Raw genomic sequence first — 25,485 nt, forward strand, 5'->3', positions numbered from 1 at the left:
AGCTCAATCCTTATAGAACTCACCATCTGAATCAATCTCTGCTTCTAGGGTGGGGAAAAATAAAGCAAGACTGAGTACCAACCACCGTACTCAACAAGTCATACCAACGGGAAGGTATGATGTAAGATATTCGCAAAGGATAGGCCATAGGATATTTGCAATAAAAGCAGCATTTATAAATCATAATTTGAATAAGTAAAACAGTAGATATAATTAAGTAATATTAAAATATCACTGTCCAACGCTAAACCACGTTGCAACAGGCCCAACCAAACCACCTGAACAACACCAGTTCAATAAGTCAAATTATTATAGTGAGACTAATCACGTTGAGCTGGTTAACCGCCCAAAAACCGCGGGCACGGCTATTTGAATAGTTTTAACTCTGATCAGAGGTTTATAACTGTTGGTTTCTTAACGACATTACTAGAAATATAATTCCCAGCAATGGCGCAGAAATATTCATGGTATATTATGGTTATAAATCACATCCGCAAGCGCACGGATATACCATTGTAGCATTTCACTCAGAAGTATTCCAAGGGTATCTTATTTGTTTAATCCCGTGGGAAGATTATAATAAAGAGAAATATGCTAATATTTATATGTTACTTGTCATAATCAAAGTCTAAGCAGTGGTTAATTTAATTCAAGGGTAGAGTGACACGAAACAAAATAACTCATTCTCTCATAAATACTAAGTCTAGGCTAAGAGGAAAAGAATAAGAAAAGAATCTATTCCTATTCTTCTAAAATACATACAACTTTAGATAATATTATCTACTATATAATTATATAGCCAATACCCCCTTTACAATTCCCTCATGGTATTTCGAGAGACCACCCCTGGTTGCCGAGTTTCTTGCGACAACCCATCATGGCCATCCAACCGGGGCTAAATACGGAGGAGTATCCTCCCCAGGAAAGTAACTTAGGATTATATACTAACGTAGAGGAATACCCGTACTGAGCTGTGACCATCAGCGACCCACCTCTACTGTCTCGCGGCATATAACACCTAATAATGATATTCAATAGCCTAAGCACCTCACGTATGCTACCAAATACTACTCTAAAATCATCGTCATGACATAGAACAATCATATAAGTGAACATTATACCCACACCAGTGCATCTCCTAGGTAAGCTAGCTAGACAATTATATCTCGAATAATATATCAGAAAGTCGGTACTCAAAAAATCAGAGTGAAGTAAAGTACCGTAAATATATTTAGAAGAATATTCTAATAATTGTATAAGTCTTACAAAAGAAGGAAGAGCTACTAGAGCCATACCCGAATTCTCCCGAGGACTCCGAGGACTAAAGAAACTATTCTATTCCTATTCCACTAGCAATAGAATACTAAACTAAACTTGAGAGAAAGCTTGGAGCTTCTTGCTTGAGTGTGTGATGAAGGGAATGAGGTGAGGGCCTTTTATAGGCTGGGAATGACGGTTATGACGGTTGGAAAGGTCGGAAACGCCCTCCAACCATCATTGGGAGTGAATGTCCACTGTTCCCTCAAAACCCTGAATCCAACAGAGCTGGCACTGGTTCGGCCGAACCCTAGGCTAGCCCAACCGGCCCAGTTTCTGGCAGGCCTCCTCTTTGACCTCTTCTTTCTTCAGAGTTTGTGAATTTTGGCCCTTTGTGAGTCGTGTCAATTTTGTGTTCTAGCCCATCTATCCATAAGTCTGATTCTCGACAGCGTCCGATTGATTGATCGTCCATTTTGCTGTCAATTCTTCTCCGTTTCGTGTTGTATTCTCTACAAGATGTTAGAATCCTAGTGCAAGTGGAAATAGTTAATTTTAAAACAAATATGCATTGCAAGCATAGCTAGTTGTCCTTTGTTATAGTAATATCGGAGGCCGAAACTGATCGATAATGACCATCAACATCAACTTTACCCACATGGCACGATTCCACACATGTTACCATGCCCCGAAGTACCACCGCGATACTGCAAATGGGAAAATCGTGACAAAACCTGTCATATAACCCTCCCTAACCGAACATACCCACCTCAGGTTTCACGCCCTCCTTATGCCAAGTCGGCCAGTCCCCTTTTATTCCTAGGTAAATCCAGAAACAATGAAGACCAAAAGCCAGGTCCGAACTGCACCATCGCCTCTACCCTTACCATGGTATGTCAGCTAGGTTAAATTATACTCTAGATTAAGCCTGGAGCCCACGCTGGCATGTGGTAAGTACGATTATATCTTCCAAGGATTCCCGAGAATCGGTCCTTAATTGTCATGGGCATGACTTCCAAATCCACGCATCCACAACCCACTATTAAAGCATATTTTAGTTTAATTAAACAATAACCATGGGGGTACATCATCATATAATTAAGGACTAAATTATAATGAATCACATTGTGAACTAATTGATCTAAGCATGGCTAAGCATTTCTACAACAAACATCTAATCAATTATATCCCAAGTTATCAATAGCATAAGATATCAACAAGCTGAGGACGATAGGCATCCATCCCACATGACATTCTAAAATAATGCAATTTAATAAAAAGCAGGGGATTTTATAAAATAGGTTCAACATGTTCAATGTTGTATGTATGACTTGCCTTGCTCTTGAACAGATGGAACCTCAGCAACCACTTCAAAATAAGCTGGATCACCGGAACTACCGGAATCTATACGACAAACAAATTATACAAGAAATACAAGCAATAAGGCTACTGAAATAGTAAAAGAAATCAATTTTAATGGATTCTATACATTTTAATGAATTCACTGCAACTTGAATGGGTTAAAACGGAGCTCAGATTATTTAGATATGAATTTTACAATATGAGCTGTGTAATTACTAACAACCGAAAAACCTTAATCAATTATTACATATTAATGCCCATAGAGAAATAGATCAATGGAAATATATCACCAGTAAGCAAGCCTCACAAATTAGTGACTCAACCAGCCAACACATCGTGACACGGGACCGTCAACCAAACCGGCGAACGGAACCGGCAGCTCAGAACGACTCTAAACTAAAGAACGACTCAGAACGACCGAACGGACTAAAGCTTTGGCAATACTACGTGCGAATGATCCTAAAGCAACTTAGCGAACGGCTGCAGCAAAGTCGGCAACTAAGCATGGTTTGCGGCAATGACCCGGTATGGCAAACAATAGGCCGGTAGAGACTCGCATGTACTAAAGCGGCTAAGCAACTCAACTACCGAGCTATGGGCAGCAGCTGAACAGCGATGGCGACACGGGACAGCGGCGGCGATGCTCAGCTACGGCACCCGGCAGCGGCGGCAGCGGCTGCGCGGCTAGGGCAGCAGCAACGGCGCACGGCGGTGGCGCAGCAGGGCGGCTCGGCTGCAGTGGCAGTAGCGGCAGCGGCGCGGCGGCAGCGGGCGGCGGTACACGGCACGACACACAGCAGCGGCGGCGCCTTGGCCGGCAGCGGTGCTAGGGTTTACCGCGGTGACACAACAACGCGACAAACACTCGGTCATGCGGTTAGGGTTAACGCTAAACGATCAAGACACCATCTAAATAAAGAAGGGTTGGAAAAGATTTCTCACCGAGGAAAACAACGGCAACGGCAAGGGTTTGGAACAGCGGTGACGGTAACCCTGCGAGGATGACGACGACGACGCTAAACGAAACCTAGGATGGAGTAGATTAGAATATACATAGATGGAGAATAGCGGCGGCCATAGCACGGAGAGGGAGTGCGGATTACCGGTACGCAACGGCGACGATGGCGATGGTGGGAGGGCACGGCGCGCGGCAGGAAGGGGGTGGAGGGGAAAACCGAAAATGGCGACCAAAAAGGGAAAGGAAAAGAAAAATTGATGCGGTGCCGTTTTAGGAAAAGAACGGACACGGAACTAGAAGCGGATTCGGACTCGGCTCGTTATACAAAATGGAACCGCAGACTAACGGATAAGTGAACCAGGCACGGTTCATGGCCAAAGGCGGGCAAGAAAATTATTATTACTTCAACTCCTGACATTTTAAATTAACTTTTGTTATTTCCCTTACTCTGAATATTCCACTATACATCCCGTTAATGATTTATAGCAATGAGAATTCAAAAAAAAAATCTCCCTGATAATTCCAATTATTAAACACTTTGTTATTTAGGGTTTTCTCTTGGTTAACAACGTATTTTCTATAGACGATTTAGCAATGATTTAGAAACTACAAAAAAGGGAAAACTCCGGGTGTGACATTAACTATATATTTCGTATAATCAGTTGTGATTAGTTGTAAGTTGAAATTATTAACTATCCACCATCGATGTGGTTCACAAGTCCCTACAACAGATGAAGGGATGTGACGCTGTGTCATCCATATAATTAATTACTCATTTTATAATTGGTGCTATTGTTGGTATTTCTTAACGTCACAAATAAAATCCGCAAGCGCACGGAAGATACCGATGTAGCAGTTCACCCTCAAGTATTCCAAGGTATCGATTTCCTCAGGGAACGTGTGTGTTCAGCTCCTCTTCAGGTTCACCCAAGGACATGAAGCAAATGTAGGCAAAGGGTAAAGAGGATTTCCTAGTGAGAAACCATGTCTACGGAAAGCTCAATTTAATCCTAACGTGATACTTTAGGCACTGGCCAGCCCGCTGCTCAAAGATGTTGCTCTACTGCATACCCAGACAGGGAGGACTTTAGTGTATTTAAGGGCTGTCACCACCTCTACGCCTACCTCAAACCTACGGTGGGATACGAAGCAATCACCGGAAATTAATTACCCAGACTCTACGTCTATGCAATTAATAACTACTTTAGCGCTAGCTAAACAGTAAAGTAATCACTATAAATTAATGGGCTATAGCGAACAATGATCCCGCATGTGGGCACTCGAACATTATATCGTCCAGTGCAATTCGTGACCACCACATAATTTTGGATGAGTGGGATCCATACACGTATAAATAGCCACTCATACCTCAATGTGCTCATGATCACAATTTAACACCATTCGATATAAAATCCGCAATGCCGAATCATGAGCAAAGGAGATATTGTTCGGACTCAGCATGCCAGTCAACTGCAGCCTGAGACATGCCCGTCAAACCACACGAAGGCAGCGACCAAAAGTGTTACACATCTCAGGAGACTTGACTCAAAATGCTAAAGCTCTACAACATCTCAATTGCTCAAAATTCATACTCATGCTCAGCTAGTCCCCAGAAAACTGACTAGCCTCGCACTTTCATCGCAAGCAATTGATAAACATCACAAATGCATAAATCTAGATACAAGGACAGCAAGGTACATATTTCATAACGGGGTTCACAAGCCCATCATACAACACAAAATATAGCAGCGGAAGTTTCATAATTTCTCATAAGCAAAAGAAAAACCTGTGGTGTGCCAACAACCCCACAAGGGCAACCAATCGGGGCAAGAGCGAACTTCAACTACTCGCTACCCTCGCCACCCTTGGTGGGATAGTAGTAGGGCACAACATCAACGCCGGCATCCTCACCTGAAAATAGCAACATGAGTACGAAAGGTACTCCGCAAGACTTACACCATATATGATAGTACAAAGGAGTATGCAAATTTCTACATCAAAGGAAATGGCTAAGTGGTTCAGATTTTGCATAGAGCTAATTTTGTTGAGCAAGTAGTAAGTTGCAAATATAACATTTGTACAAAATAGCATAATCCGAAATTTAGGACAGCAAGCAAGTAAATCTGAAATTGAATCACAAATGAGCACAACCGGTGCTCTCATCACCATCCATGGGCTACCGTTGCCCAACCATGGATTCCAAACATAACTATCACCATATCCATGACTAAACCAGCCATTTAACCCAAGTTTGATGCTAACATAGACTGACTAACACATCAAGCGATCGTCCTATAACCGTGGACACGGCTATTCGAATAGTTTTACTCTGATCAGAGGTGTACAACTTTACCCACACGAAATGAACAAGGATCAAATGCTTCACACGCACACAGGTGTGACCTACAAGTGATACAAGCTCATAACATGTCCTTTCCTAGTGACACCCCAACCACCTAAACCACGCCTAGGCCCCCGTCGACTTAGCCACGTGCGTGTGATGTGGCCAGCTCACCATCGCGGGAGAAACCCCCTGCCAAAATCAGGCACACCCGGGGCAATCCAAAGGGAAAACCACCCTCACGAATGACCAGCAAGACGTAGATGAGCACAGTGCAACATAGTACTAAGACAAGCCGGTCCCAAATAAGGTGTGTGGAAGTACGTATGGTGCTTGAATAGACGTCAACATGTTCGGTCCTTAACAACCCAGACAAGGCTACTTGCATCAGGGAAAATGACCATCCCGTCATCGCCCTATCACACGTCCAAGCTAAAGCATGTTTCCATATTAATCATTGAGTGAGGTAATCAGATTTTAATGCCCATAAATCGCGGGTGGTGAATAAGTTCATCCGATGGCTCCATCCATCGATTTCTAACAACAGTAGACCTAAGCATGGCTAAGCATTCGATGATAGAATAAACCATCCTAACCATTTACAATTGAAGGTGACAAGGTTACATGGCAACAATATATTAAAGGAAGGGAAATGCATGAACTTGGATATAAACAACTCTACCCGTTACCGACATTTTAAGGCAATTCAACTTATGCATATATATAGTTTTTGCAAGCAAATAAGTTTTGTGAAATCATAGGTTCAATATCCATAGACGCTTGCCTTGCTGCTGTGCGGAAACACACTCAACCTCTGAGTCTTGCTCCACGTATTCCAAATTCTCCGAATCTACCAATAAGAGGCAAATATGCAAATAAGATTCAAATAAATATGCATATGCAACATGCTCTATAAATCATGGCCTAATTACAGTAGGTAGAGAGTATGATAAACTAATTTTAGGAACAAGAATCAACTCATTTACATTTATGGTTTGAGAGGTATAAAAATAACAAGCCATATACACTGAAAATGGCATTGTTTCAGTTACATATGAACTAACCTAAGTCATATGAAAAACTGACATTTTCTTAACAGAAGTTGAAAAGTTTTCCTTTACAAACATAAGGTCTACAAGGTTATGAATACACAGGGATTTGATTCATTCAAAGATGAGTTAAAATGAAATACTTATGGATTTTTGAAGTTTTCCCATTTCTCAACAAGGTCCAGCTTCTTCTCCAATTGAGCAGGAAGCAGAGACAGCCATGGCTGAGCTCGATCTCAAGCTCGCTGGCAGCAAACGATGGCTCTAATTGGGGCAAGGTCAAAAGAGAACATGGAGAACAAGTCTTTGAGATTCCATTCCTATACTCTACCCAGCCCAGTGGTGGCCGGACAGGTGCAGGCAGCGGCTGCAAGTGGCAGCGCTCGGGATGTCATGCATGTAACGATGCAGCGCTGTGGGTGGTTCGCTCTATTGCATGCATGTCAAGAACATCACATGCAAGAAAAACATACATTAAGGACTTGATCCTACTGCTAAGAAGACACTTTTTGGCTTGAGGTGAAGAGCTGATACCTCACCAAAACAGGGAAGCAAAGAAGACACCGAGCAGTTGTCACCAAAGGAGAGAAAACAACGTGCAACCTGCTCCTAGCCTTGAAATCTTGAACCGGCGACCGGTGGAGGAGGCTAGGAATGCTCAGCATATTAGGGAACCTAAGAGAGAAGCTATGGATGGGGAAGGAAGCTCACCAAGTGGAGGAAAACGAAGTGTTACTGCTACTGCACCAAGCAGCAAGCTCCTTCTCTTTTCTTCTCGATCTCCCTCACAAATCTATGCATGTGCAAGCCATTTGGATGGATGGAAAGCTTAGAATCACAAGGATCTAGTGGTGTGACATGCAGGGCTTGATTCTTGCATTTTCAAGAAGATTCGGGAAGGAGAAAATTAGGAGAGAGCTCAGCTCATGGGAGAACAGACAAGGGAGGAAGAAAGGGGAAGAAGATGAAAGGGTTTCCTGCTTGCCTTATGAACCTGAGCTGGGTGCACGACCTGGAGGTGGGATGGGGCTTGGTGGAGAGCCTAGGTCAGTGACAGGTGGGGCCAAGTCGAGCTGGGTCCACGGGACAGATAAAGGAAGGTTAGAAACATAGGTACACATTGAAACTAGTTGATTTGCAGGCATTTTCTTCCTCTCATTCTTGGGTAACTAGATTGACCTATCTACAAGAGTGTCAAAAATGTGTTTTCTGGTGTGGAGATAGATTGAGTTACCTAGTTTCCATTTTTCAAAGTTTCACTCAAAAATTCGTAATATTTTAATTCTGGCAAAAAGGTGAAAAGGGGAATGCTGAGAACTGAATTGAATTTTAATGAGGTCAAAACAAAGTGTAAAAATTCTACAAAAATTATATTAACTCATGATAAATAATCTAGTATTTGAATAAATTATGAAAGTTATACCCTAGTGTTCAAATTAGTGCACAAGTAGATGATGCTTTGATTTGCCGATTAGGTTTTTAATTTGCTCCAAAATTTAATTAAATACAAAAGCTAATGCAAAAATATTAAAAATACAACCTATTGATATAAAAGTAATCCTAAATACCTTGTACTAAAAGATAGGACTGTGACACCGCACGCTTATTAGGAACTAACCAAGAATAATTCTCACGAAGTAAGTCTTAATTACTCAAAATGATATTTCTATTAAAACAAATTAATTAATAAAATACAAAGAATAGAAGAGGATTACCGACAACTCCGGAATTCCTTCAACTTCTTCTACTTTACTCTCTCCCTAATTCAAGTATACAATATAGTACAATAGAGCCTCTTATAATTTAGCTCAAGCTTGGAATGTGTGTGAGTGAAGTGAGAATGGGAGCTCTATTTACAGGCAGGTAATGGTGGTTATAACTATGCGAATTGTCGGAATTGCCCCGCAACCGCCATCAGGAGATCATCTGAAGCGTCCATACCAAAACCTAGATCCAACAGCGATCCCCAGGGTTCGGCCGAACCTGGGCTAGGCCAGATGGCCCCCAGATTTGGTCTGGGTCTCCTCCTTGCTCTGCCTTATCCCTTTTTCCGGTAGTTGGGCCCATTTTTTGGTGTTTTGATGGAGTTTAGGAGCCCAACTCTTGTATGGATAGAATTCTTTTTCACTTTGGTCTAAATTTCCTCCCAACTTTGGCGGTTTAATACCTGCATCCGAATATACACCAACACTCATGGAATATACCAGAATTAAGCCCTACCACTATGTTATATATTTTATTATCTAAGTATTATGCAGGTATTGGCGACATAAAATTGGCATTTTATAGCTGCCAACAAACCGCCCACACTTAGCTCTTTACTCATCCAAGGTTAAGAAGCTAGTGTAGAATAAAAATTTCCAAGATATAATGCAAGCACATAAATTATTCAAAACCATTCTCGTACCTGTGAACTTTAACAGTGGCTAACTTACCATCTTGGGCAATTGATAAATGGAACGGTCTCAATTCCTGCCTGACTCTTGGGGGTTTTATGCATTTTCACAAAATGGCTATACTCCTCATAATAAATTACTCTCGAATTACTCTGGTGTTTTGATTTTGTGGGTCCTCACCAAGGCACATTTTGCCAAATTGTCCCTAGGCTGTGTAGGTGGAGCTTGGTAGGGATAAATTGGACATACCAGCATTATATATATTGTAAAGCCAAATAAATGGACTCAAGAAGATAAGCAGGTATTGGCGGCATAAATTTGACATTTAATAGCCACCAACAACTATTTAATGACCTAGTTTAAAAATGATTCTTTTTATATTATACTAACCTACATACATGCATATATTAGTGCTGTCGGCAAATAACCATATAATCCAAAATATAATTATACGAGAAACGACTGGGTGAACATATCAAATTTATACACATTTATTGCAAATATGAAGTGATTGGATAGGGCCAATCTGCCATCAACAAAAGCCAAGTCGCTAAGGTGTAGAGCCCAATGTTAGGCCTTGTTTGGTTCAGCTTAGGATTATTATAATCTAAATTATTATGAGTAAGCTGAAACAAACAAGTAGATTATCATAATTTGTAAGCTAGATTACTATAATCTAATAATCTCCTCTGGAGGAGCTTTTTCCAGATTATTGGGTGGCTAAAGACCCACTACCCTTAGATGCCTTCATAATCTAGAGAAACAAACAACTCGCTGCTTATTTTATGTTAGCTTATTATAATCCAGCTTAGAGTAATCTGATTTAATAATCTAGATTACAATAATCTTAAGTTAAAACAAATAGGGCCTTAACCAGTGGGTTCTCGTTCTTTCTATTATAGCTAATCGCCAATACATAGTGTTGACCACACGTCCGCACCAATGTCGGCTGAGTCACTGGTGAATTCTGACCCACACCCCCAGTCACTAAATCTTGGCTGCAGCCCTGAGTGAGTGTTATGTAGTTTGATCCTTAATCAACTCAGGCGAACAATCCTCTTATTGGTATGCAACTACCGTCATATGCATACCATTTACCGCCCAAGTCTAAAATTCACATTTTTCATCATTTTAGTGCACAAATATTCAGAGCATCACCTCTGTCCATAAGGTTTAAGAATGTCCAAACAGAATATAGAAGTGATTCACATAAAAGCTCTAGGCATGGCTAAGCAGGGTACACATAAAACTTAAATAGTTTCATTTGAGCACTAACAATGTACTCTAAATATTCCTATGGCTACAAACAGCAAGTTAGCAAGGTTTTTAATGGTGGTTATGCACCAAGTAGGATATAGCTATCATTTTCCGAATTTTGAAGATAGTCAATCTACCTATAGTTAAACAAATACTTTCACTCATTCTTTCATTCATTACTCAACGGTTCAGATTATCCCTGTGAAATCCAATGCTCCAGATTCACCCTCCCCACAAATGAGCACCCCCTTCCCACCCCAACCACGCCCAAACCGTGATCGCTCCTCCCCCAGCCCTAATCTCTCTCCTCTCCCTCTCACGCCGTCACGCGCCGCCAGCGATCTTCACCATCACACCGCCCCGCCACGATTGACGTCGCCGCTGACCCCCAGCTTCTCGTAGAACGCTAAACCCTAACCTCCCCTCTCTCCCCGCCGCTCGAGGTCGTTCGATCATCGCTGCTGCTCGTCGCCTGGAGCGAGCGATGCGGTCACCGGAGATGAGCACAACCGCTGGGGCACCATGCTTTCTCGATCGGAGGCCAGCACGATGGAGGAGGTTGTGGGAGAGACGCCGTCACACGCTGTTGATCCGGTTCCTTGCTACTAGATCAGGATGCAGTCCCACTTTTTTTCGTAATCTGCATGTAATCCTAGGGTTGGAGGAAAGGCACTGTGGAGAGGAGAAAGTGGAGACGGGGTGCCGGCGTGCTGATGAAGACGAGTGGCCAAGAATAGGTGAATAGCTCTGTTCTATTGCTAGCTAGCTTTTTTTTTTACTTACTATGACAAATTGATCGATCTCCCTGTTGGATTTTTATTAATTCTGATGGAGGAATGACGTTTTGTTTTGATTAACTTTTCTGCCGTTTGATTTGCAGGATTACTTTGCTAGATTTAGCCATTGTATAATATTCAAAACAGAGGCTTTCACTATCACTAATTAGAGAGCAGAAACAGAAAGAATATAGAGTCAGAGTTGGTGTATCCTGCAAGTCTGACGATTGGATTGTACATGAACTGCAATTTGCATTTCATGCTACTATGGCATTATGCTCGGTGAATCTTGCTGACTTCCTTTATTCAGGCACAAGTAATTTGTGTCGGATGATCAATTCTAAGCAGTGTCTATGTGAATACCATTTGAACAAGGAGCTGTGTAGGTTTTTAGGATTCAATTCTAATGAAGCCAAAGAAAATATCTTGAAGATATTTTTCAGGTTATTGTTGTCTTTTGTGTCCTTCAGAGATGGGGATTTTGTACTAATTTAGTCACTATCTTGATATACCTGTGCTGCTGCTACCCATAATACTAAAGTCTGCCTAGATAATGATTTTCAAACTGCATTGCATGACCAGAAATATTATCAGTTAGGATTAGATTGTTCTCAAGGTTTTAATGATTGTCACATGGATAGTTCTTTCTACTACTTTCACTATGTAGGTGCATATCTAAGGGAGTAATATATGTTTCATGTGTGTCTGCATCAACTAAAATATACCTGATGGATGTACATGTTCATTAGGAAATTAGAGCTGCGACAAATAAATTTCATGATTTTTGTTCCCACCATCGTAGTAAATTTCATGTGCTATAGACGAATAGCAAGCTAACACACGTTCTTGAGATTCTTTAAACAATCAATTATTTACTTGTTGGTAAATCATGCATCTACAGTTAGATTTGTGGTTTCCGTGATTGCATTACATCACCTGAAGTAATCAACAGATTTGAGCATTTTGTGTATGCAAGTAGTTGAAGAATTTCACCATGTTCTGCTTGATATGAACATTATGCTAGAGTTCCAGTAGATCCTGGCATCACAGTCCCCTAGGTTTGGTAAATTCAAATTTACCATGTTACTACGACATGTACGATAATTTGCAGGAATATGAAATTATTTTTAGACCAAATATATTACAACAATATATATACCATTGTTTGGTTTTTCAGCTTTTGAGACATTTGAACTTATTTTGCTAAAATATGTATCTTTTAGCATATGATTGTTTAATTCATATTACTAAATATCGTCGTAGCGTTAGTACGGGCATATTACTAATAGTTATAATTACACATGCATCTCTATAAAAGAACACTTTTAGCCCGAAACACATGGGATTCAATATGTTCAAAGGGAGAGGAAAAACTTGCCTTGATCAATGTCCTCACTGAGGTCAGCAATATATCCAATTTCCTCACTGATATCGAATTTGTCCTCTAAAAGAAATAACAGTAATCAAATAAATGCCAAAACATGTAAAAAATTAAAATGCTCTAAAATGCATGAGTTCACTACTGTGTATAGGTGCATATGATTTTTAGTGAAGGAATTTTCTATTTTATCACTTTGCATTTATGAGTTATTAATTTTTAAAGTTTAATGCTAGCTCTAGGTTAATTATGTCTTATTAAGCTTTTGATACATTTTAGGTACAAATTTTGTGAAGTATTAGGTTACTGCAGTGAATTTTACGTTCTCATGAGTTCAACAAAATTAGTGTCATCATTTTTAGAGTTAGCATGATTTTATTATGAATTTTATAAGTTGTATATACAGGCTTTATTAGCTATACCCATTTTTAGAAAAGTTTCTAGTACTGTATGTGCCACATTTTATTTTACAGTAAATAAGTTCGTGAGATTACCAGCCTAACCAATTTGTAATTACTTCATTTAGAGTTGGAATGAATTTTATATAGATTACAGAATTCCTATACTATTCTTTTACATTAATTCATTGTACCAAATTCTGAGATGTTTTGAGTACTGTTTCTCCTAGATATCAGGTTACAGAGTTGAAGTTCATACTTTTGTGAAGCTAACAAATACTTAGTTTGACCCATTTGAAGTTAAAATGAATTACTTATGGATTGTATAGCTTGTAGTTTACATTATAGTAGTAATTTTACTACACAGTTATTTGGTGATGATTTTGTTACTGAAAGTGTCATGTTTTACCTTATGACATTCAGGAACATGATTCTCTGAGCATACTAAAATTAAGTTCATCTCAAAATGAGTTAATATGAATTTTCTATGGATTTTACAAGTTAGAGATTGCTTTATGTATATTATTACACATACAAATTTTAGGGACATTTCTTCTACTTAAGTGCCAAGTTTTATTTTACCCTATTAAACATTATAATTTTGTGAATATACAGATATTTGGTTCATCCAAATTGGAGCTAAAATGGATTCTATATGCATTTACAAGTTTACTAATTTTTCTGTTGAACAATAATTACTTTAGTTATTTTATTTACGTTTTCCAGATTTTAAATAGGATGGGTCCATAGGTCAGTCTCAGGAACATTTGCAGAAAATTCCCTGGGTTTCTAAAGAATCAACCCGAAGTCCTTAGCACATGTTTAAATCATCTTTATTAAGAGTTCACAGACTTTTACATATTTACAACTAAGTCCTGGGTCCAAAAGTCATACCAAGAAATCTTTCAAAGTGAACATTACAAGTTTTAAACTATTACTAATCAAAGCTGTGAAATACTTGGTAGCAGTTTTCACAGAACTTAAAGCAATTATATGTCAAAGAAAGCAAATACCCTTCCAAAGTTCAAGCAGCGCAAAATTCGCTAATACCTAAATCTGTCAAACAGTTAAGGGGTTTCCTTAGGTTAGCTGGCTATTATAGAAAGTTCATCAGGCAATATGGACTCATTACAAAACCTGTGACCAATTTGCTCGAGAAGGAGCTGATATTCCATTGGGGTTTGGTTGAACAAGAATGTTAGCAACCCAACAGGAGATAGTTCACGGAATCCAACAAGATTGGTGCCGCCACCGCCTTCGCCACCGTTCTTTTCTTAATTGTTCGATCAGAAAGGAAACATAGTAGTTATAGTATTACATTCCAGTTTCTCTCTCTCTCTCTCACTCACATTACTCCTTGTGGGCCAGGAAGGTGCTCATTTGGCCTATTCCGGAACATACTCTTTAGGATTACATTTACGAGTACGACCTGTCTTTTCTATAGAAGTTTGATGCTCCTCCAGCTTGTCGCTCCCCTGTATATCATCAGGCAAGGGCAGGTTCCTGGCAATCCCCAAGTCAAAGCATTTGGAAAACGTTGGCACAACTCTACCAGATCCTCCCAAGTTTCCTAACCTGAAACATCTCCGGACCATAGAACAAGAACCTGAGTAACAAGAGATTTACCCTTCAGAACTTGACGAGTGCCATGAATATCCACTGGATCTTGAGATGACCCAATGCAGTAAGCTGGGGTTGACAGCTTTAGTGAAACCCTCTACAGAATTGAGCTAAGAAACATGAAATACAGGGTGAATACTGCTGTCAGGAGGTAGTTGAAGACAATAGACGACTTTGCCAACTTTATCTAATATCTAAAAAGGGCCAAAATATATGAAAGAGAGTTTGTGATTTGTCCTCCTAGATACTAAAGACTGCACATATGGTTGCAACTTTAAATAGACCAAATCAACAATACGAAATTCTCTGAAACTGTCGTTTTTATCTGCATAACTCTTCATTTGTCGCTGAGCTCTGTTCAAGTGCAGTTTCAACAGCTGAACCATAGATACTCTCTCCTTCAACCTAACATCCAAATCAGGAACAGAGCAAGAATCATCCCTAATTTCAAAGTGGCCGGGAGGGTAACCATATAACACCTCAAAAGGGGACTACAAGATGGTAGAATGGTAAGAAGTATTAAACCAGAATTCAGCCAAATAGAGCCAAGAATTCCACTTAGTAGGGATGGTATGAACAAAGCAACGCAAATAAATTTCTAGACATCGATTAACACGCTCTGTTTGTCCATCAATCTGAGGGTGAGAAGCGGTGCACAAATGTAATTGTGTACTCCCTCCGTCCCAGAATATAGCAACCTAGGACCGGATTGGACATATCCTAGTACTATGAATCTAGACAGGAGGCATGTCCAGATTCGTAGTACTAGGATACGTCCCATTCGGTCTTAGGTTGCTATATTCTGGGACGGAGGGAGTACCTGATATGGCAAAAAGCTGCTCCTAGAAATGGCTGGTGAAAATTTTTTCTCTATCGGATATGATTGACTGAGGAAGACCATGAAGCTTGTACACATTACTCATGAAGGTATTAGCAACATCAAGGGCAGAAGATGGATGGGATAAAGGCATGAATTGAGGATATTTGGAGAATTTATCCACTACCAACATAATACAATCAAAATGACCAGACTTGGGTAACCCCTCAATAAAATCCATTGTGATAACCTGCCGGCCCCATCTGGCATAGGCAGTGGCTGAAGCAACCCTGGGTATTTGCTTCTGTCAAGTTAACCTGTAAACAGACCCCATATTCTTTCACCACAGACTGAATCATAGACTTCATTTTGGGCCAAGCAAACAAAGATTTGATCCTTCTATCGGTGATAGGAAAACCTGAGTGACCACCCATAGGACTGTCATGCAAAGCAGATATTATCTTGAGCTAGAAAGCACAATTATTACCCAACCATATTCTCCCCTTATACTTGAGAATGCCACTACGAAGAGAGAATGGAGGTCTGGATTCAGGGGAAAAGGATAGCTGTGTCAACAAATTCTTAGAATGCTCATCCTGATAATATCCTTCAGAAACATCCTGGAGCCAAACAGGGACTTAGCTAGAAACCACTTGCAACTTTTTGGCGGTATGGCATGAGGCCCTTCGACCAAACCTGCCGAAACCACGCGACCAGTGGGGATTCAAGCCCGAGGCATCAAGGTTAGTCAGGGCGAAGCCCCCCCATGGCGAAGGCTATGAAACAAAGACGGCGAGAGGCGGGGAATCGCGCGGGTACCTTGCCGGGCTAGGGCCTCTTGGGCGAAGGATGTAGGGCGAAGAGTATATGCCGAAGGGAGACGACTTCGCCATAGCAAGTTCGCCCACGCGAGGACCGAAGAAGCCATTTCGGCCCTTCAAGCCTAGGGGCTATTGGGCTGACGATTGCCTGGCGGCCCATCAAGGGCCCATGAACCTCAATTACATTATGTACCCATGTAAATTCCCCTGTATAACCAAAACCCTAGTAGTAAGAACCTGTAATGGGGGCTATAAATAGTCCCATAGGGCCTTGTAATAGGGGGATCCCAAGAAAAATTCTCAATTTAATACACTTTACTTATTTTCCAACTACTGTTGAGTGACCACGTCTTTCGACGTAAGCTGTTGTCGAAACTGGCGCCGACCGTGGGGACCTCCGAGCGAAAACACTGAGAGCGAATGCCACCGAAGAGGGTAGTGAAGGAGAAGGTTACAAGGTGAAAGGAAAGCGAAGCCGGGGTGGAGATGGCCGCCGAAGAGGGAGCAGAGCCTTCGGCGCGCGTCGCCGAAGATGGAGGAGCGTCGTCTGCCTCCGCACCTGCGCCATCACTACCGCCTTCGGCTCCTGCCGCCTCTACGCAGGTGCCGAACACGGCTGACTTGGCGAAGGCAGCCATGGCGGCAAGGGTACTCCAGACCCGGGCAGCAAGCCAACTGCTAGTGCCTCAAGCCGCTCCGTCGCAGCCGGCAGCGGCCTCGACTGCTCTCGCCGCTATACAAGTCAACGCTGACCCCGAAATACAAACCGAAGTCGACATGGAAGCCATGCGACAGAACATGACACGACTCTAAGACATGCTTCACCAGATGCAAGAACAGCAGCAGGCGTACGAGGCGGCGAGGCGGTCCAAGGTCGCTTCGGCCCCAATCCTCCAGTATTCGGTAGGCTACGTCCCACCCCAAGTCTATCCACAAGCACCAATCCAGCCCCTTCCGCCACAAGTTACGCGAGCGCCAGTATACTTCGTCGGGCAGCCCTCGACCGCAGCGGTGCATCCAGCCCCTCACGTGCAACTACTAGCTCAGCCGATCGCTGCCCAAGTACACCCTCAACCGCCTGGCCAAGTGTCACAAACAATGGCAGAAGGGGCTTCCGCTCTGCAGGCGCAGCTCCAAGCTTTCCTTCAGCAAGTCAGCCAACCTCACAGCATTTTAGGTACAACCCCTTCGGCCCACCCAGAGGAGAATACAAGTCAAGTTGCACCTAGTTGGTTGCCGTCGAATCAGACAGGTCTGGGGGCTTCGCCTTGGAGTCAAGGACCACAGTTCGACTTCATCAATGCTGCTCAGGCACCAACCGTTCGGCCGCAAGCACCAACGCCAGGCTTCGGAGCAAACCAAGCACCAAACCAGGTCGCCATGGCATGGTCCCAGCCAACGTTCGACCCATCCATGGTGGCTCAGCAAGCATCACCAATCGGAGCTGGGCAGCCGAATGCCATGGCCCAACCTTATGCGAAAGCCGTGATTTCGCCCTTCACTACGCCGTACCCGCAGCAAGGTGCCGTGAACAGGGCAGGGGGCGAAAAGGGGCTACCGCTGAGTGGGGGAATCAAGACCCGTCCAATCCCACCCCAGTTCAAGTTCCCACCCGTCCCACGCTACTCAGGCGAAATTGACCCAAAGGAATTCCTCTCCATTTACGAGTCCGCGATCGAAGCGGCTCACGATGACGAAAATACCAAGGCAAAGGTAATACATCTCGATCTAGACGGCATCGCCCGTTCTTGGTATTTTAATTTGCCAGCCAATAGCATTTACTCATGGGAGCAATTGCACGATGTCTTTGTCCTTAACTTCTGAGGCACCTATGAGGAGCCGAAGACGCAGCAGCATCTACTCAGCATTCGCTAGAGGCCGGGGGAGTCGATAAGGGAGTACATGCATCGCTTCTCGCAAGCCCGGTGCCAAGTGCAAGACATAACCGAGGCGTCTGTCATAAACGCCGCTTCGGCCGGGGTACTCAAGGGCGAACTCACAAGAAAATTCGCCAACAAGGAGCCACAGACCCTTGAGCACCTACTTCGCATCATTGACGGGTACGCAAGGGGCGAAGAGGATTCCAAGCGACGACAAGCAATACAAGCTGAGTGTGATAAGGCTTCCTTCGCCGCTGCCCAAGCCTAAGCACAAGCTCAGGTTGCCGAACCACCTCCCCTCGCTGTTCGCCAGCCTCAGATGGCGATCCAGGGACAACCGCCAAGGCAAGGCCAAGCCCCCATGACCTGGAGGAAGTTCAGAACCGACCGCGCGGGCAAGGCTGTGATGGATGTCGAAGAAGTAAAAGCCCTTCGCAAGGAGTTCGACACCCAGCAAGCAGGCAACCATCAGTAGCCTGTCCGAAAGAAGTTCCGAAAAGACCTCTACTGCGCCTCATGGACGCTCTTCGCACACCACGGAGCAATGCCAAAACATTTGGCAACGTGGCAACGCGCAAGATCCAAAGCCGCAGCATGGAGTAGCTGTCGAAGCACCTCGTGAAGCAGCTCAAGAACAAGCACCCCCGGCCGAACAGCACCAAGATGCGCATCGCAGAGTAATCCAAGTGATTACAAGGGCCGACCCGCCGATCCAACTATCGAAGCGATAAAAGAAGATGCGGCTCCGAACGGTCCACAATATCACTTCGGTGGGCGAAGGGGCCCCGCAGTATCTGAACCAGCAAATCTCTTTTGGGCCGGGAGATGCCGAAGGAGTAATGTTCCCGCATCAAGATTCTCTGGTGATCTCAGCCGAGATAGCTGGCTTGGAGGTCCAGCGAATCCTGGTCGACGGAGGCAGTTCGGCCGATGTCATCTTCGCCGAAGCATATGCCAAGATGGGGTTGTCCACTCTAGCCCTTACCCTAGCACCAGCCTCGCTCCGTGGTTTCGACAGAGAAGCAGTTCAAGTTCTTGGCCTAACACAGTTGCTGGTAGCTTTCGGCACAGGGGAAAACAGACGCGAAGAGCAAGTATTATTCGACGTTGTGGACATCCCGTACAACTACAACGCCATCTTCGGCCATGCGACCTTGAACAAGTTCGAAGCTATCTCCCACCACAATTATCCGAAGCTCAAGACGCTCGGCCCGGCGGGAGTGATCGTAGTCAAGGGGCTTCAGTCTTCGGCCTCTTCGAAAGGCGATCTGGCCATAATCAACAGAGCAGTGCATAATGTTGAGGCCGAACCACATGACCGGGCGAAGCACGCGCCAAAGCCTGCCCCTCACGGCAAGATAATCAAGATGCAGATTGATGACGCCAACCCCACAAAGCTCGTATCGCTAGGGGGCGACATGGGCGAAGAAGAGGCTGCGAACATCCTAGAGGTACTCAAGAAAAACAGTGATATCTTTGCCTAGGGCCCTGATGAGGTGGGAGGTGTTTCGACAGATCTCATCATGCATCACCTGGCAGTCAAGCCGGATGCCAAGCCAAGGAAACAGAAGCTGCGCAAGATGTCCGCTGATCGCCAAGAAGCAGCAAAAGCCGAAGTCCAAAAATTGCTCAAGGCTGGGGTCATCCAAGAGATCGACCATCCTGAGTGGCTGGCGAATCCAGTGCTGGTGCGGAAATCAAACGGCAAATGGCGCATGTGTGTCGATTTCACAGACCTGAACAAGGCATGTCCGAAGGACGATTTTCCTTTGCCACGGATCGACCAACTCGTGGATTCAACAGCTGGCTGCGAACTCATGAGTTTTTTGGATGCATATTCCGGCTATCACCAGATCCACATGAACCCGGCCGACATCCCCAAGATAGCCTTCATCACACCGTTCGGCACCTTTTGTCATCTCAGGATGCCTTTCGGCCTGAGGAATGCCGGGGCAACCTTCGCCAGGCTGGTATACAAGGTCCTTTACAAGCAGTTAGGGTGAAATGTGGAAGCTTATGTCGACGATATCGTCGTAAAAAGCTGCAAGGCTTTCGACCACGCGTCCGACCTGCAGGAGACCTTCGACAACTTGCGCGCAGCGGGTATGAAACTGAATCCTGAGAAGTGTGTTTTTGGCATTCGCGCAGGCAAGTTGTTGGATTTCCTTTTTTCTGAAAGAGGCATCGAGGCGAATCCCGAGAAAATAGATGTCATTCAGCAAATGAAGCCCCCGTCGAGCGTACGTGAAGTACAAAAGCTCGCAGGCCGAATTGCGGCACTCAGTCGATTCCTCTCAAAGGCAGCCGAAAGAGGTTTGCCCTTCTTCAAGGCCCTCCGGGGCGCGGAAAAATTCAATTGGACACCCAAATGCCAAGCAGCGTTCGACGAGCTGAATCAATATTTGCAAAGCCCGCCAGCTCTGATCAGTCCAGCACCAGGAAGCGAACTGCTACTATACCTGGCAGCTTCGCTAGTGGCAGTCAGTGCTGCCCTCGTCCAAGAAACAGAGTCAGGCCAGAAACCGGTCTATTTCGTCTCCGAAGTATTGCAAGGAGTGAAGACAAGATACATTGAAATGGAAAAGCTCGCGTACGCCCCTGGTGATGGCTTCGCGCAAGCTTAAACACGACTTCCAAGCCCACAAAGTCATAGTGCCAACGTAGTACCCTTTGGGCGAAATACTTCGAGGCAAGGAAGTTACTGGCCGGCTTATCAAGTGGGCGGCAGAGCTATCCCCTTTCGACTTGCATTTTGTTGCCCGCACTGCTGTTAAGTCTCAAGTGCTAGCTGACTTCGTGGCCGAATGGACACCGGCATTCGCCCCCGAGCCCGAACCCGTCGAACAGCGCTGGGTGATGTACTCCGACGGTTCGTGGTCGCACAAGGGGGCGGGCATTGCGGCAGTACTCACCTCGCCAAGTGGTGTGCCGATTCGATATGCCGCAAGGCTGCAGTTCGACACAACCAATAACGCGGCAGAATACAAAGCCATTCTTCTAGGCCTAAAAAAGGCGAAAGCATTAGGGATTCGGCGCTTGCTAATCTGAACCGACTCCAAGCTGGTGGATTCGGCGCTTGCTAATCTGAACCGACTCCAAGCTGGTGGCAGGCCATGTCGACAAATCCTTTGAGGCAAAAGAAGATGGAATGAAAAGGTATTTAGAGGCCGTTCGGTTTATGGAAAAGTATTTCACCGGCATAACAGTCGAACATTTACCTAGAGGCCAGAACGAGGAAGCAGACGCCTTGGCAAAATCTGCTGCTTATGGTGGCCCACATTCGCCTGGCATCTTTTTTGAAGTCCTATACGCACCAAGTGTGCCCATGGACAGCCTGGAGGTCATGGCAATCGACCAGGCGAATCTGGGCGAAGATCCATGCGATTGGCGAACTCCGTTCGTGAAATACCTTGAAACTGGCTGGCTACCAAAAGATGAAGCAGAAGCAAAACGCCTGCAACTCAGAGCCGCAAGGTATAAGATGGTCTCGGGCCAGCTATATCGCTCCGAGGTACTTCAACCCTTGCTTCGCTGCATCTCTTTTGCCGAAGGCGAGGAAATGGCGAGGGAGATACACCAGGGGCTCTGTGGCGCGCATCAGGCCACAAGAATAGTTGCCTCCAAAGTGTTTCGACAAGGAGTGTACTGGCCCACCGTGTTGAAAGTCTGTGTTGAGCAAGTCAAGAAGTGCGAAAGCTACCAACGCCATGGCCGAAGTCAAACCGTGCCCCAGTATAAGTTGCGGCCCATCTCACCCATCTGGCCCTTCGCCAGATGGGGATTGGACATCATTGGGCCGTTCCCGGTGGCGCGAAATGGGTACAAGTTCACAATCGTGGCCGTCGAATACTTCTCCCGATGGGTTGAGGCCGAACCCCTTGGAGCAATCACTTCGGCAACAATACAGAAATTTGTATGGAAAAACATTATTTGCCGTTTCGGAGTGCCAAAAGAGTTCATCACTGACAACGGCAAGCAGTTTGACTCTGACAAGTTCAGAGAAATGTGCGAAGGGCGTAACCTGGAAATCAGGTTCACGTCGGACGCGCACCCGCAGTCAAATGGGGCAGCCGAACGCATAAACGGTAAGATCCTAGAAGCACTAAAGAAAAGGCTTGAGGGGGCGGCGAAGGGCAAATGGCCAGAGGAAATGCTATCTGTTCTCTGGGCTCTCCGGACGACCCCCACAAGACCAACCAAGTTCAGCCCGTTCATGCTCCTTTATGGCGATGAGGCAATGACCCCGACAGAGCTAGAGGCTAATTCACCAAGAGTGATGTTCTCTGGGGGCGAAGAGGGGCGCAAGGTGTCGCTCGAACTCTTGGAGGGGGTAAGAGTGGAAGCACTCGAACACATGCGCAAGTATGCCACAGGCACTTCGGCAACTTACAATAAAAAAGTTCGACCGACGGAGCTATTGCCTGGTCATCTTGTCCTAACGAAGAAGGCGAACCCGATAGCCATTGGCAAGCTTGAATCGAAGTGGGAAGGACCGTACCTCATCAAGCACAAGTCCAGGACGGGATCCTTTCGACTGGTGACACTGGAAGGCGAAGAGTTCGACCATTCCTGGAACGCTGCCTCTCTCAAGCGTTTCTATGTGTAGAACGGGTGGCACCCAAATCGCCAACTTGAAAAAATGTATATATCGTTATGTAAGCCCTTCGGCACTATGTAAGCCTTTCGGCAAAGAAAAAAAAGAGAAAAAAAGAGGAAAATGAAAAAAGACAAAAAACTGGATGTAGTGTTATTATCCACCATGGAGGCCTTCTTTTTATTTATTTGTGTGATTGATAATTTGTGGAAAAACCCCAAGGCAAACGCCTGATCAGCGAAAAAGGCCAGGGGGGCGAAACGAATCGGCCGAAGCATCGCTAGCTGAACGTTGAAACCGCAACAACTTGTTTCGGGAAACAACTAACCGAACACCGTTACACTCAATCAAAAGGAAAGCACGAGTGCTTCTTGCAACGTAGAACAAAACGGATCGAAAACGGAAGCCGAAAGCTGAAAAGTCAAAACCTATTTCGCTAATATACGCAAAGGGGCCGACACGTTCCGACCCAACGAAAGCACGCGAAGTGACAATGCAAAAATAGCGAAAAGGAAATAAAACGCATTTTTATTGATTTTAAAGAAAAATGTATCGAAGAATACAAACCCATCAACATGGTACAAATAAAAGAAAGGAGCAATGGCTTTACAGCCCAGCTTACAGATAAATTACATCTTTGCCCCCACTAGGTTCGTCATCACTACTAATATCATACACGACCCTAAGAGGGGAAGGGAGCGAAACACAAACTACACTGTAGCGACGCCGGGAGATTGCCTCCTCCCGATCAGTCTTCTGATGATTTCGCCAAAAGCGAGCCATATCCTCCAAACGTCTTGTATGAACAAGATCGCAGTCTTCTAAGGTTCGCCCGGGGTGCGCCCGCAGCTAGCCGGCAACCTTAAAAACCTTGTAGCTGCGGCCGTTTATCACCATTTCGCGATAAACAGGCCGAACTGGGCATCGCACCTTCGGCAAACCCTTCAACGCCACAAATTTCTAGTTTTTGCTTTGCCAACTCCCAGAAGGGGGCCGAATGCACAATTTTCGGTGAACACCCTGGTAGACAGTGCAGAAAGGGCAAAAGACGAATTGCATAGTAAGAACGGGTAAAAAAAGGGCAAATATTACATAATGCGAAAGTGGCGTAATCATATACGCCACAGGCGTCGACCATAAAAGGTGGCTAAGATTGAGTCATATATTCCAAATATCCAAGGGGCCTTTTTCGGGTACAGTAAGGAGGGTTAGGAACAGCTCACCGAATTTACATCGTTCGCCTCTACCGGCAAACACAAAAAGAAGAAGGAAAACTACGAAAATCTAAGGAAAGGGCGGAGGGCCTCACACCTCTGGGTGATCCTGGGCATCGCCTCCACCCCCTTCGGCCGCCGCGTCCTCTTCTTTGCACCGGTCTGCCGCCTCAGCCTTCACCAGTTGCTCTAGAAGACACGCCTTGGCGGTGGATCGGCCGTCCTTCTGCCAGAACTACTTTCGCCACGCACGGAGCGCGGGCGAAACGTTCTGCGCACTAACCTCCCAGTCCCCCTTCGTATAGTTAGGGAACTCGGCGACGTGCTCACAGCCGAACTGTTGCAGAAGGCCCATAATGAAGGCCGCCGATACGCGCGCACAACAATCGCTGTACACAGTGGCGCAGTCCGAAACCGCACCACCAACCTGCTGGGTCCACTCGGAGTAGTCGAAGGCTGAGGCATCTTCGGCAGGGACTTCTCGCACCCTTGCACCCATGTCAGTAAGGGCAAGGCTGGCACGCCGTTTTTGTGGATTCGGTGGCTTTCGCCATCTCCCGCAAAAGCCGCTGTGACTCCTCCACAGCGCTCGCCTTGGCCTTACTGCCCTCTAGACGAAGAGCTTCCATCTTCGGCTCAGTGAGGTTGTAATAGTCGGTCAGCACGGTGGCATGGGCTTTTTCTTTCTCCAGTTTGGCGTTGAGGCGATCGACTTCGGCCCTAGCCTCTTTTCCTTTCTCCAATTCGGTTTGGAGCCGCTTGTTTTCGGCCTTTGCCTCTTTGAGGGTGTTGGCGAGGGCCTCCATCTCCAAGCTCTTGTAGCCTATTTCGTCATCCTTGGCCCGAAGACGGTGGGCCGCAAGAACCTGGATCCAAGACAGGAGCGGCCAAAGAGAATAAATATTAATTATGGGACATGAAAAAAAGGAGGAAAAGCGAAAAGAGAGCGAAAAGGCACCCTTCATCGAACTCGTTCAACACGGTGAATAAGCTCGGGGTGCTGGCAGGTAAGACAAGATTGCTTACTCCCTTGACGAAGGGAACAAGATCCGCCCGGGTCTCGAAATCGCCAGGGGCGAAGTGGGGCGCCGCGAGGGAGTACTTCGAGGCAGATGTTTCGACGGCAGCCCCCTTCCCCTTCGCATTGACTAGCGGCGAAACAACCGGCTGACGCAGGGGGCTTCCGAAAACCCTCGCCGCAGCCATCACGATCCGATCGGCGGAGGCCAAAGCCCCGGCTGCGGCGCTACCACCTACTCCACCAGCGTCGAGCGAAAGAATGGGAGCGGTCGAAAGGTCCAAGCTGTGGCCAGCGGGTGAAGTCAAAGTCTCGTCAGAAGACTCGTCGTTGCTGAAAACGCGAGCAA

The 25,485-nt window shown here is 45.1% G+C and overlaps 1 protein-coding gene and 1 long non-coding RNA gene across 2 annotated transcripts; one reads left to right on the top strand and one right to left on the bottom strand.

Moving 5' to 3' along the window:
* Nucleotides 1–5,229: 5,229 nt before the first annotated feature.
* LOC136353577 (uncharacterized) lies at nt 5,230–7,925 on the bottom strand. The gene is made up of 3 exons (XR_010736875.1): nt 7,679–7,925; nt 6,703–6,768; nt 5,230–5,488 (listed from the first exon to the last, which is right to left on the bottom strand). It is a non-coding gene; the product is annotated as an uncharacterized lncRNA (long non-coding RNA).
* An 11,344-nt stretch (nt 7,926–19,269) lies between these two features.
* Nucleotides 19,270–20,313, top strand: LOC136353518 (uncharacterized). The gene is made up of 2 exons (XM_066304519.1): nt 19,270–19,710; nt 19,795–20,313. Exons 1-2 carry the CDS (start codon nt 19,270–19,272, stop codon nt 20,311–20,313), a joined length of 960 nt encoding a protein of 319 aa, XP_066160616.1.
* Nucleotides 20,314–25,485: the final 5,172 nt, after the last annotated feature.

The sequence above is a fragment of the Oryza sativa genome, chromosome 10, assembly GCF_034140825.1.
Source record: "Oryza sativa Japonica Group chromosome 10, ASM3414082v1".
Classification (NCBI taxonomy): domain Eukaryota; kingdom Viridiplantae; phylum Streptophyta; class Magnoliopsida; order Poales; family Poaceae; genus Oryza; species Oryza sativa.

Excerpts from the sequence above, each read along its gene's own strand:
- LOC136353518 (XM_066304519.1), top strand. The coding sequence starts at position 19,270 with ATGGGGTTGTCCACTCTAGCCCTTACCCTAGCACCAGCCTCGCTCCGT. Across the intron at positions 19,711-19,794 it reads ACGCCAACCCCACAAAGCTC|GGCCCTGATGAGGTGGGAGG; the intron begins GTATCGCTAGGG and ends ATCTTTGCCTAG.